We start from the raw sequence: 13429 nt of genomic DNA on the forward strand, positions 1-13429 counted from the left end.
TGCCTCTACAACACAATCTAATCAAAATCACAATCAAGGATGGATATGGAATCTCTCTCAAAAACACCACAGATAACCAAAACCAAAGCAGATTAATTCCATGGAAATTCAAACCAAACAAAAAGGTGATAAATTGCGCAAATCGATCAGGATTAAACAAAACAAAGTACAGAGAGATTCGGAGGGGGAGGACCTGCTTCTGTGCGTGAGTGCTGCCGATTGTGGACCTGATACACGTGAACTCCCATCTATACCCAGTTGGCCATGTATCAGCTCAAAGACAAATCTTTTTTCCCCCTTCACAAAGACCAACTCTCTCTCTCTCTCTCTCTCTCTCTCTCTCATTTCCAGGGGAAAGGAAGGAACTTGAATCCCAATTTGTTTTTATTTTATTTTATTTTATTTTATTTTATTTATTTATTTTATAAGTAAATTAAAAAGATTTTTTTAAAAAAAAACAACTAGTTGTGAAAACCAACAATTGAATTGAGAAGAAATCTTTGACTGGCCTCACAAGTCAGCCCACTTTTGTCATGCTTAGCTTTGTTTGATACTGAAACATTCGTATTCATATTCATATATTTACTTTTTTTTTATTTTATTGTGTTTAAACTTTCAGTTAAATGTAATTTTTTTTTTTTAAAAAAAAGCAGTGATTAAAGATGAATGAATTTATAAAAGGATAAAGATTTGTGTATCATTGTGGGAAGAAGCTCACTTGATCTTTAGCTTATTATTAACAAGTACAATTGGTAGGCCACCAAACTGTTGCAATTAATAAATGATCATATTTAAGAGAAGATGAAGACATGGCTTTATGGCCTTATTATTATAAATTAATAAATTTATGAGAAAACATTAGTAGTATGAGGATTTGATTGGTCACAAGCTGACAAACATACAAATATAGAAAGAAATCACCTCACCCTATTATTATTATTATTATTATTATTATTATTATTAATGTTCTTATTAATTATTTAAGCTTGGTCTCGTGAGCGTTGGAGTAAATGTGGGACCCACACTCCAAAATCCGATTTCGTCCAGCCACAAGAAATGGACACGTGGTTGCACTCCGACCGCGAGTTTGTCCGACAACCCGGTGATCGGACGCACTCGGAACGCGATTGTCCCATCTTGCCGTTCATCATGCCTCGAGATCAATGTTTTAGAAAGAGTGTCCAACTTAGCTTGATCCTCATCAAATATAACTCCCAAAAGTCCAACTCAATTATCTATAACTTATTATTATCATTATTAAAATTAAAGATGAAAGCATCCCAGATTCATACAAATCAATCCATTGCAGAAGACTAACAATGTTTTAGTTTATTAACACCAAAACGACTTTTATGAGTGGACAAAGAATAAAAGCCGAATTTTTTTTACTGTGAGAACGTGTGGTATAATTAAAATGTCCGAGCAAAACCATATGGTTTGTTTTAAAAATAAAAAATGAAAAAAAAATAAAATAAAATCCATTGCAACAGTGAAGCAGGAAGCTCTGCTCAGTGCTCACCTAAGTTTGATCATTTCACACTGCATTAATCATAGAAACCAACAAACCAATAAAACACCCGCACTGCAGCAAATCATGAATCAATAGAAAGCAAAAAGGTTGAAAGAGTATTTCCACCAACACATGGTCCGGATATGCATATGCATGATTTTTTATTTCTAAGCAACAAAGGAAAAGGATGGCAATTGTTATCTGTTCATTTGCTCCATTACAAAAATACTTAAAGGTTATGATAAACAGTAAACTAATTGGATTCCAAAGAAGAAGTTAAAGTTTATCTATATATATATATATATATTTCTTTTTTTTTTCTTTTTCTTACAAGCAAAGCTAAAAGAAAGACTCAACCAAATTATGCATGGCAGGAATATCACAATTGAGGAAACAAAGATGAAAACTTTTGTCATAAGAGCCATAATTCATCTCAAATTAAGCACAACATATCACATGGCATGAGGTGTCCATGTTGCAAAAGAGCTGGTGGAAGTCGCTGTAAGTACATTAATCTTATTTGCATATTTGCCAAGCATTAACAGGATATAAAGAACACATAGACGAAACAAAAGAATGCAAAACATAAACTTTCATAAAGAAGTGGAAACATCTAGGAGTAGAGAAAAGCATCAAATGATATAGTTTGAGCATACCCAATAATCTACACATGGCACCATGTGAAACAGAACTGATGGACAATAAAAGCTATCCAGTCATCACTGAACATGTATTACCATTGTTCTCACCTGTACGCAAGACCGCAGCCACTGATCAGATAACATTGTATATAAGAAATACCATGAGACTCCGGCGATGAAAGAACCTGCATCGTGTACATTGGAGAAAGAATGCATCAAGTTTCATATATAGTTCACTACCCTGTTGAGCAGTGACATTTCAATTGAGTAACTCATAGAAATGATTGAACTAAAAACTTTCATCAGTCTTTCCATTCTATAGAATTTTTTCTGTTGTCACAAAGGCAGAATCATTAAGAAAGAGACCTGTGCATTTCTGAACAATTAAAAAAACTAATGGCAAGAAGGTTTACAAATAATAAGCTCCAATATCAATTATCTGAGAACTAGTAACAAGAACTCTACACAGCGAAGCAAAGGATTTGACCCTCTGGCCAGAGTTTCCACTGGGTAAAATAATAAGAATGGATCAGACTCCTGAAAAATGGTTGAAGACATTGACTCCCCATACATGACATTAGTAATTCGTCCTTCTTAACAATGGCTAATGTTCATTGAAGGGTAATGTGGACAGGGTCTTGATTGCATTTCGTTTCTCACCATCAAAGTCCAAAACATATGCAATTTGCCCAACAAGTTATTCACTGTTTGCAGTTTGTTGACTGCATTACCAATGAAGGGAGAAAGTATGTAAACCAGTACAGACAGTACCCCCTTTGCTGGCCAATAATGCCCCTATGTATCATTGCTACACACATTGAATTTGAGTTCAGTTATATCACTTAACTCCTCTCTTATCACTAGAGCAAATTGCTATCTCGATAATGGGGCCTAAGGCATCTAGCAAGAAGAATCATCCCTTTACCTTGTAGGAGTTTTTTCAGTTTGTTCCTTCTTTTCTCCCATATAACAACCTTAAGAAAAATCAACAGAAAGGATCCAGAGGAATGTTTTTCTAAGTTACGTGGATTAATAAAGTTCAATAGACTACACATACATGTGAATGAAGTGATATAATGAAATTCTCCTGCAAAATCATTATGCATTAACAGCCCAGAATGCAAATGTACAATTAAAATAAGAAGAAATATAAGTACAGGAATATGCAATGTTCAAATCAACCAATAAAGACAGATTATGTGTTATGGCTACCATAAAGATTCACCTTCCAAGGAGAAAAATATACATTTGCAAGAGAGCAATTTATTAAGACAGATTATGTTTGGTTTTAATTCCTAAGTATGAACTATAAAGCAACCACTATCTGAAATCAATCTGCTAAGCTGGAGCTTACTTGAATCTCCTGGAACTTTAGTTGAGCCTCAAACAGTTGTACCACTAGAAATAGATTGTTTTCTGATGAGGTCTAGCACTTAATGCAGCTTAAAAGCAAAATGATAAAGCTAAACTTTTGTACCATTGTTGTTTTTCCAACAGCTCTTACAGAATAACATAACCAGGACGTGATGATGTAAAATGACAAACATATAAACTGGTCAATGAGTTTATTTGTATCTAGAACCACTAGACCACCCTCTTCAGAAGAACTTTCGAGTTTCTTGTGAAAGTGTTGCCAGTGAAATGCACACAAAATTGCAAAAAATGTATATACTAAAACAGTATGATCACAACCCATAACCTTGTAATAGCCAATAAACAAGAAAAAAAGTGATTGCCTATGGAAAAAAACATTCTAAAGACTCATTTATAAATCACAAACGAAAGGAGTATACCTTGATGTCCTTGTACACATGAGAGGAAAAAAAAAAAGTACAGTAAAAAGAAGACCTCATGATGCCAAAAATGTTAATAACAGATGCAACTGACTATTGATATCCTCTACATCAGTTAAAATACAAACCATTTTGATTTTACTCATCACCCCATGTTAGTTAATTACCCATTATCTATAAGGATATATATCTCTTCATGATCACATTAATAATGGAAACAACTAACACACACAGCAGAATGTTCTCATGGAATAGAAGTACCAAGAAAGATGTTCCGTTCCCTCTATCTCTCTCTCAAATAGATGGTGCCTCTACAAAATGATACATGTGCGCAAAACTCAAGCAAAGCTTTTGATCCCGCTCATCGCCCCACCCACCCCAACCTTTAAATCCTGCTTGATAGCCACCTTGCTTCTTGACCACATGAAGGGGCCAATTTGAATTGATGTTTGGAATTTTATCGGCATCATCCACATCAACACTCACCACACCATTATCGATGCAAGCATTCCGTGAGTCTTGGCCCTGATGCAGTCCGCACTTGCCAAAATGGGCAGCACTTCTCCTCGGTCCCCTTAGACTATAAACTGTGGTTCCCCAGGAGGGGAAAATAGTTGCCCACATGGTTATGTCCCAATTATAATCATCAAATGTGCAAAAGTTCTTGGCTTGTGCATGGATCTTCCTCCACACAGTCCTATTCCAGGCATAACCAACATTGCCCATTTTCTCAGCAATCAAGGTCTCCCATCCTTCTCCCTTTGAGTTCACATCAGATGGCGCCAAGTTTGCAGCATAACAATCAGGACATTTCCAAGGCTTCATCCTGGTTAGGAGTTGAATATTCCGATAGGCATTTGGAAGAACATAATGGTCCTCCTCAATGAAAAGAATGTGACCAGTGTAACCTTTGGTCTCTGGCAGACCATCCCATACAGTATTCATCATCCACCACCAATGATGCTTCAAAGAAACAATCTTTGGAGACCGGTGATTTCCATACTGATCAGGATTACCATTACACTTTTTCTCAGCTGCATTCTCTTTATCATGGCAATCTCCAGGCGCAACACCAGGGAAGCTGTCTGGAAAAAGATGCGGCGAATATGGTGCAAAGATTTGCTTCACCTGACAGAACTTGATACCTTGAACAATCTCATCCATCTCCCTGTAATATCCATCATGACTAACAACCAGCAATGTTTCTCCAATCCCTTCCACAGCGGACAAACTCTGAACCACAACTTTGAGATACTGTGGGCGGTTGTGCACATACAAGACAATCTTGATATGATCCTTTGCTAAATTAGGGAACAGGTTTAAGTTCCTTGGAGGCAGTTTATTTCGTTCTTCCAATGAGATGGACAAGACTGTCTGGTTAGGGAACTCGGGCTTGAACTTTGAATCAAGCAACACCTCTTCTTGTTCCAAGACAAGTGGCGCCTCTTCTCCTTCTACTCGAAAGGAAAGCATGCGCTTGCCAGACAGGGCAATCAGGATAAGAGCCACCAGCAGGACCGAGAGGAGCAAGGGAAGCAGTCGCCGCAGCCCAGCATCCTTCAATCGAGATCTCTTGTTAAAAGCCATCACAAAGCAACCTCCTTTATATATAATAAACACTTGCTCGATCAATAACAAAACCAGCGGCTGCAAAGCTAGTGAGTTGCAAGGAAAACACACAAGATACACATCAAAATAGCATCTTTCTTCTCCTAACTAGCAGAACAAGAGCAACCAACCTCTCTATAGGGGAAAAAAAAACCCCACAAACAAAGTTGACATGCCAAGCCAAGCGAAGCCAATCCAAGCGCCAAAATAATAAATCCCAGCTTTCTTTCTCGTTTCTACTGAAGAACAAATTAATGGATCATGGAGCACCTAAAAACCCACCTTCATTAAAGCTCCACAAAACCTTAATCCTCACAGGAAACAAAAAGCTCCAAACAAGGAAATCAAAAAGCCAATTTAACACCAAAAAGAAGCTAGCACTGCCATCAAAATCACAAATTGTTTATCTCAATGCGTTTTGAAGAACACATAGTTGGATTCCAAACAAGGCAAGAAGGAGAGAAACAACCAACCTTTTTTGATCTGATGCAAGCAATCAGTCCTCAGGAACTTGGGAACAATTCTAATGAATCAAGGGCTAGTGAAAGCTTGTTGGGATTTGCCAGTCCAGGCGGCTAGGAAGGAGCGAGGAAGAAGGTGGCATAGGTCTTCTAGTGAGAGACAGAGAGAGAGAGATATATATATATCTATAGAGAGAGAGAGAGATAGAGATAGAGAGATAGAGAGATAGTACGTCTGTGCGTGGTCTAATGGCAATGGTGAGTTACAAAATAACCAATAACAAAATCATGTTTAATTCGTTATTAAAAAAAATTAAATTTATAAATAAATATATTCAATAACTAGTTTTAATTTAAAATTTTGTCAATATTTATAAATATTTATTATTATTTAAAAAATAATAATAATTTTTTGACTAATTCAAATTAAAAAAAAAATATATTCCTCTACCAACAAATAACAATGGTTGAGTTGAGTTGTGGTTTGCATTTCCTTTTCAAATTATTTAGACGAAATGCTTCTATCCCCCGACCCAACAGTCTTCCATAATTATTATTATTATTATTGTTACTGTTTATTTTTAAACTAAAAAATTAATAAATCATCTACTCAACAACTCATCTTACAAATACGTGCAAGATAATTAATTTTATCTTGCACTCAAATCCAACTCCAACAAACCCAATTCCTCTAGTGCAATGTCATTGGCTGATGTCAATATCTAGTTTTTCTTTACTATTTGATATACTAAGCTAATAAGCTATAAAAATTTAGCCAGCAATAGGTTGATATTTTCAAACAAAGAAATACTAACCAACAGACATCCCATAAAAGACAGAAAGATATGAAAAACCCCAAGAAAAGAGTAATATATTCTGGAATAACATAAGATAGATATAATGTAGCAAGCAAGCACAGACACCAACTGATAACCAATATCTGCAATACTGAGACATAACCTTAACCAGAAAGGAGTTTGCTTAATTGCAAATTGTCTTCTATAAGTTCACTTGATTATGATTTTCAGCGGGAGTATTTATCAAACTGAGATTCATGGCAATGCGGATCGAGCCAATCACGAGGTGAACCCTTTGACATGGTGCCGGTGCTGTAACTGTTGCTTACCTTACTGCCTACTAGCTCTCGCAAAGTTTCCACCTTGTTTTCTCGCCCTGTCCCACGAAACTTACGATCCGCTACCTTCACTCTATGCTTCAATTTCTGCTTATAGCCAGTAGCCGTCGGGAGCTCTGGTTGTTTGGTTTGAGAAGGTGGCGCACCGTGAGGCCCCAAGTATATCTTCTCTTCCTCCTTGATTATCTGTTTCTAAGCATAGAGAAGTAGAGGACATTCAAATCAATCCCTGATTTCTTCAAAGTAAAAAAGATGACACCTTAACAAAAAGAGACCTTACCTGTGGTGGAACTTTAGGATCCCTCACTACAGGAACATTGTTGTTAATGAAGTCAGAGTCCTCAATAGACAAGCTCGGGATCACAAAATCTTCACTGTCTGTTGCATAAAAACCATCTCAATCAGTAAAGTTTGGTTTTAACCAGCAGGAGCTCATTATGAAGCCATGACTGACACTCAGGCTACCACTTAACAGTCAATTAAGAATGTCATTGTCATATTAAGTTTCCAAACAATTTAGATTGCTAGGACAATATGAAAACCAGACCACCAGAAAAACCATGTACCGTGTCCAGATGACAAATTAAAGATAAATTACATAATGTGACCAACACAAACAATTCAGTTAATCATGTGTGTCATGTGGCATCATGCTTTTTCCTGTCCTAGACTCCGTAAGATTACCTCAAAGTTTGCATCTGATAGTAGACAACTACTCGAGGTTTTAACAGATGACCATACCATAAACTTTCACATAAAGAATGTTTTATACAAGTAAGAACTAGTTGCATAATAAGGGTTAAAAAAACATAAAATCCTTCGGAAGTCTTTTCAGGTATTAATGGATCATCAATGAGACTACAACAAGCTTGCATGTATGACTTGAGTTTGTCAGATGTTTGGTTGAAACAGAAGTTGCAGAAAGTATGGTCAATGGCAAAGTAGAATGTTTACTCTCTGCAATTTAAAACCCAATTTGGTTATCAGTTTTACAAATTTCCTAACATTCCTCTGTACGGGCCTTTTTGCACAACTATTTTGGCTGATCAATTGTTCAGGAAGCTTGATCTTCCTTCCTACCCAAAGTCAAAGTGCACAGCAAAGCCAACCCCTTTGCATTTGACATGGATAGGATCATTAGTTGACATTGCTAACTGTCTACCAAGGAATCTGACCAACAGTTCAAGCCATAAAAACGGAGGAGTTTGACCATTGATCATGCCTAAATTGGATCTGGAACTCTCTTGTTCTGCAATCATTCAGTTGTCAGACTTAGACTTTAGTAATGTACTGATTAATGACATCTGATTGAGAATAATATATATATATATATATATGTATATATATAACGCAAATTAAAGCATGGCTCATGATGGTGAAGGATTCTAAAACTTTAGGAACAAACTAGTAATCCTAATTTCCATCTAGAGTTTTCTTGATTCAGTGAGAACAGACTCCTTTAATATATATATATATATATATATTTGTTTTTTGATACTCATCTCTTTCTATTCATCTCCAATATTCACATGCATGGTTTGCAAGACCAAACACACTAGTGTTTCTGCTCAGATATCATCATGCCTCAGACCTCCAAAGTGGATACAATGATTCATCCCCACACAATTCACAATGGAAAAAGACTTCCAATAGTCCAACAGCTAAGAATTTTAGACACGTTTTGGATATCAGAAGCATATCTTTCCATTTGGTCCATTGGCATTGTGTCACCACACCACTCTGTTGATATGAACAACACTATATAGCACAAAAATGATTAAAAATAAATAGATAAATTGTCCAAATTGGTAGAACGATCCAAACGAAGATAAGTCCATTAGCAGTGGATTGAAACAGAATATACTGCACATCACCAACTGATCATACAGGAAAAAAAAAAGGAAATAAAATAGTAAAAGTGAGACCTTTCAGTCCCAAACATCAAATTAACATCCAGATAACCATCATTGGATTTATAACTTCACCAATCCGAACAACAACAACAACAACAACAACAACAACAACAACAACAACGCAAATATAAAATTTCTTAAAAAATACCTAAAAATCAGAATTTTAGATGAAAAAAAAAACACAAAATCGATCTCACCCCACTCGTGTTCTTCGACAGATGGAGCGGATTGGCTCAGAGACGGATCCATGGATGACAGACAAACATGGATTTCAACAACCACCGGGGCACAAGAGCCCGGAAAAAAAGGAAAAGATATAACTTTGATGAAGAAATCGAACAAGAGTATTTCGGCGGAGATAGAGCGAGAGGAGGAGGAGATTAGGGAGCTTTCGCTACCTCTCTCGCGCTTCCGCCTCTCTTTGCTCGAGGAGATATCACGATGAGTATTATGACACAAATACCCCTATAAATTCCTCAAATCACGAAACCAACCACGTGGGCCGGCATTGAAACTAATCAACTAATTTAAAGCCCAATCTGATAATATATAATATTATTTATAAATTAAAAAAAAAACAAATAAAAATTTTTAAAAAAACAATATAGGACCAACAGCCATTTAGGTTATTAACACTGTATAAGATATTTGTGTATTATTGATAAAACAGTTTGAATCTCAACTCACGTGTGTATATATATATATATCTCTGATATGCGATTTTTTTATAATTATCAAAAAAAGAAAAAGAAATAAACAAATAAAAAATAGCCATTTTTATACATTGGACCGCCACTTGTGTTGTTTATATGTGGGTTTAGATTCACTTTGGGTCATGTATGGGCGGTGCAATAGTGGTCCTATTGCTAGACTTACCATTAGATTCCATCCATCTGTTCATTAATTAAGAAACTAGTCATGTGTATATATATGTGGAGTATTATAAACATGCAGAGGTACGTCATGGTGAGAGAAATAAAGTCTTATTCCTTTATACATATCATGAATGAATATATATATATATATTAAAGGATAGCCTTATCATTTTAATCAACATATTCCTTCCAGTCATGATCATAACAATATGGAATCTGATGCCATTTTTTTTTTCCATGGATGGTAGCTAGTGAATTCTATTTCCATTGAAACATTGATCACTGTTGATGAGTTAATAGATAGATCTCTTGCTACCTCTCAATCACATGTTCAAGAAGAATCTTGTGTGACCACTCACTACTTTACATGAAAACAATGACACTTTCTCTTTCTTTCTTTCGATGAGAGTTTTTTTCCCCTTAATATTGAGCTCTCTCAAAATTACCAAGTCCAATGACAGAATTACATTTAAATGCTTGATTTTTTTTAAAATTATTTTTACTCATTGAAAACAAACTTTATAAATTATATTTTTTTTTACATGATTATATATATATATTTAAATATATAAAAATTCATTAAAACAAATGAAGTTTTTTCTTTTACTACCACTTGGAAAATTGCTAAAATCTCAATAAAAAAATCACACTTAACCCCTTATAAATTTTTTGTTTATGAAAAAAAATGTTTTTTTAATAATTTATACTTTTTACAGCCTTTATATTAAAAAAAACATCCATAAAAAAAGACGAAGTTTTTTCATTGCTTTCTTTTATTCCATACTTTGAAAATTAAAAAAAAAAATCAATAAAAAGATACACTTAACCCCTATAAAATCTTATTTATATTTTTTAAAAGTGAGATTTTTGTAATATCTTTTTAACAAGATTATATATGAAATTTCCTATTCAAAAATATGATTTTTTTTTTTAATTACTATATAGCCTTTGAGAATATCCAAGTCTCAGTTATAAAATTACACTTAACTCCATATACATTTTTTAACTTTCTTCTTTGAAATAAAATTTTTTTTAGTAATTAATACTTTTTATAAGGTTATACATGAAAACTATCCATTTAAAAGGTTAAACATTTTTCATTACTCTAGTCAAAATCCAAATCTTAATTACAAAGTTACACCCCTTATAACATTTTTATTTTTATTCTTTGAAATAAAAAGATTTTCGTAATTCATGCTTTCTGGAGGATTATATATGAAAACACCCATTCATAATCTTTTAGTTTTTTCCCATACCATAGCCTTTGTAAATTACACAAATCTCAACCATAAAATTACCCAAAAGCTTTATTTTATTTTCTAAAAGAATTTTTTTTTTGTGATTTATATTTTTTATAGGGTTATATATGAAAAATATTATTCAAAAAGTTGGAGATTTTTCTTTACCTTTAAAAATTTCTCAAATCCCAAATTTAAAATTATACTTAACCCCTTGTAAAATTTTTAATTTATTCTCGAAATGAGATTTTTTTTATAATTTATACTTTTTGTAGGGTTATAGGTGAAAATTACCCATTCAAAACTTGAACTATCTTTTCTTATTATATCCTTTGAAAAGTGCTCGAATTTTAATTATAAAGTTATATTTAAACCCATATAAATTTCTTTGAAGGAAAATTATATATATATATATATATATATTACACGAGCATGTAAATGAAAATAACCATTCAAAAAGTTTGAGTATTTTTTCCCAAAAATTAGCCAAATCACAATTTTTTTTCCATTTAAATATGATTTTATATCAAAAATGTCATTCCAAAATTTGAAAGTTTTTTCCTTTAATATAGCCTTTAAAATTTTTCAAATCCCAATTTTAAAATTATTATTAATCTTTTTAAAATTTTTAATTTTATTCTTTGAAAGAGGAAAACCTTTAGTTTATACATTTTGTGGGATTACATGTGAAAAACTATTCATTCAAAAATTTGAGTTTTTTTTTTCCCTTATTATAACCTTTGAAAATTGTTCAAATCCTAATCACAAAATTATATTTAACCCCCTATAAGATCTTTTTTTTATTTTTTTATTTTTAAATGATTCTATAGTTTATATTTTATACAAGTTTGTATATGAAAAATATTCATTCAAAACGTTTTTTATTTACTATAATTTCTGAAAATTAACCAAATCCTAGTTATGAGATTACTCTTTTACTCTCTATAAAATTTGATTTTTATTATTTGAAAGAGAATGTTTTTTGTAATTTATATTTTTTATAAGGTTGTGTATGAAAAATATCCTTTAAAAAGTTGGATTTTTTCCATATTATAGCCTTTGAAAATTGTTCAATTCTCAACTGCATAATTACACTCAACCCCTTGTAAAATTTTTATTTACATTTTTCTGAAAGAAAAAAAAACTATATAATTTTTTATAATTTTGTTATCTGGTAACATTTGAAAAATATTTTCTTTCTTTCTTTCTAGTTGATCTTTCTTCACTTTCGCTGATAGTACACTGCATCCACTATTCAACTTGGCTTTTTTAACTTTCAATTTCTTCATCATTCATAAAACAACAAATTAAGTAGTTATAAACTTATATAATATTAATGGAAAGCTTTCTCCCTCCTCATCCTGTTTGTACGCCCTTCACTGTACGTACGCACACCAATTGCAAGCTCAGGGACAACGTGTTGGGCCAGTAATTAATTAATTAAATACAACGTTTATGTTGTAGATTATGAATAAATTATTATTTCTCACTTAACAATCAACATATATATATATATATATAACTTGACCTCTGTGCTCTATTGAACTCATTGATTGTGTTCTTCAAGGCATCATTCATAAGACTACAAATTAATGATAAGAGCTCAAAACATAAATATATACATATATTATATAAGCTCCTTCTTAAAGATATCACATGATTGAGCATGGATTAAGGACAAGATACAGCTGTATTTTGATTAATTAAGCAAGATGAGTTGATAAGCTTGTTTGTTTCCCAATAAGACGGTAATATATATATATATATATATAGTTATTAAAAAGAAGAATTTGGACTAACGTGGTTCCTAAGTTGTGCCCTCCCCCAAATTGCATGCAAACAAACAGCAGTCATACTTTCAATGTTTATCTTGTGAACTAATTAATCATCGTGCATTTTAGTATTCCAATGATTTACTTGTCCTTTTTAATTAAATAGACAAAACAATATCCATGCATTATAACAACATGTTTTCTTTTCACTCGAAGGATAACAATAATATTATGGGATAAATATATAAAACAATTCTAATGCCAAAATAAGAAGAAAAAAAAAAATAGAAAAAACAACCAAGTACGTCCTCTCTCTGATCCACTTGACATGGAACGGAGTAAGTAAGATGCATGGTAGTGAGACGACAGAGAAAATGACTCATTGTTTATCATATATCAGTCTGTGGATTATTAAAACATGTCTCTTTCTTTAGTTTTGCATTGTTCCAGGTAGTACACTCCCCCAATTCTTGCCTCTTAATT

General features: G+C 33.1%; 2 protein-coding genes across 10 annotated transcripts; both read right to left on the reverse strand.

Annotated features, from left to right (window-relative positions):
* Nucleotides 1–4006: 4006 nt before the first annotated feature.
* On the reverse strand, nucleotides 4007–6222 carry LOC120267454 (alpha-1,6-mannosyl-glycoprotein 2-beta-N-acetylglucosaminyltransferase). Of its 8 annotated transcripts, XM_039275117.1 has the most exons (3): nucleotides 6026–6221; nucleotides 5684–5788; nucleotides 4007–5599 (listed from the first exon to the last, which is right to left on the reverse strand). In XM_039275117.1, the coding sequence occupies exon 3, from the start codon at nucleotides 5529–5531 to the stop codon at nucleotides 4239–4241; it is 1293 nt and encodes a 430-aa protein (XP_039131051.1). In that variant the 5' UTR covers nucleotides 5532–5599; nucleotides 5684–5788; nucleotides 6026–6221; the 3' UTR covers nucleotides 4007–4238. The 8 variants fall into 8 exon arrangements, with proteins under 8 accessions (XP_039131051.1, XP_039131052.1, XP_039131050.1 ...); XM_039275118.1 differs by lacking the exon at nucleotides 5684–5788 and having other exon boundaries at nucleotides 4007–5545; nucleotides 6026–6222; XM_039275116.1 differs by having other exon boundaries at nucleotides 4007–5545; nucleotides 5684–6222.
* Nucleotides 6223–6870: 648 nt separating this feature from the next.
* LOC120266470 lies at nucleotides 6871–9487 on the reverse strand. Of its 2 annotated transcripts, none has more exons than XM_039274102.1 (3): nucleotides 9259–9487; nucleotides 7429–7526; nucleotides 6871–7334 (listed from the first exon to the last, which is right to left on the reverse strand). In XM_039274102.1, the coding sequence occupies exons 1-3, from the start codon at nucleotides 9308–9310 to the stop codon at nucleotides 7038–7040; spliced, it is 447 nt and encodes a 148-aa protein (XP_039130036.1). In that variant the 5' UTR covers nucleotides 9311–9487; the 3' UTR covers nucleotides 6871–7037. The 2 variants fall into 2 exon arrangements, with proteins under 2 accessions (XP_039130036.1, XP_039130035.1); XM_039274101.1 differs by having other exon boundaries at nucleotides 6871–7340; nucleotides 9259–9485.
* Nucleotides 9488–13429: the final 3942 nt, after the last annotated feature.

This window comes from Dioscorea cayenensis, chromosome 8 (assembly GCF_009730915.1).
Source record: "Dioscorea cayenensis subsp. rotundata cultivar TDr96_F1 chromosome 8, TDr96_F1_v2_PseudoChromosome.rev07_lg8_w22 25.fasta, whole genome shotgun sequence".
Taxonomy (NCBI): Eukaryota; Viridiplantae; Streptophyta; class Magnoliopsida; order Dioscoreales; family Dioscoreaceae; genus Dioscorea; species Dioscorea cayenensis.

Excerpts from the sequence above, each read along its gene's own strand:
- LOC120267454 (XM_039275118.1), bottom strand. The coding sequence starts at position 5,531 with ATGGCTTTTAACAAGAGATCTCGATTGAAGGATGCTGGGCTGCGGCGA.
- LOC120266470 (XM_039274101.1), bottom strand. The coding sequence starts at position 9,310 with ATGGATCCGTCTCTGAGCCAATCCGCTCCATCTGTCGAAGAACACGAG. Across the intron at positions 7,527-9,258 it reads TGTCGAAGAACACGAGTGGG|ACAGTGAAGATTTTGTGATC; the intron begins GTGAGATCGATT and ends TTTATGCAACAG. Across the intron at positions 7,341-7,428 it reads ATCCTAAAGTTCCACCACAG|AAACAGATAATCAAGGAGGA; the intron begins GTAAGGTCTCTT and ends CTCTATGCTTAG.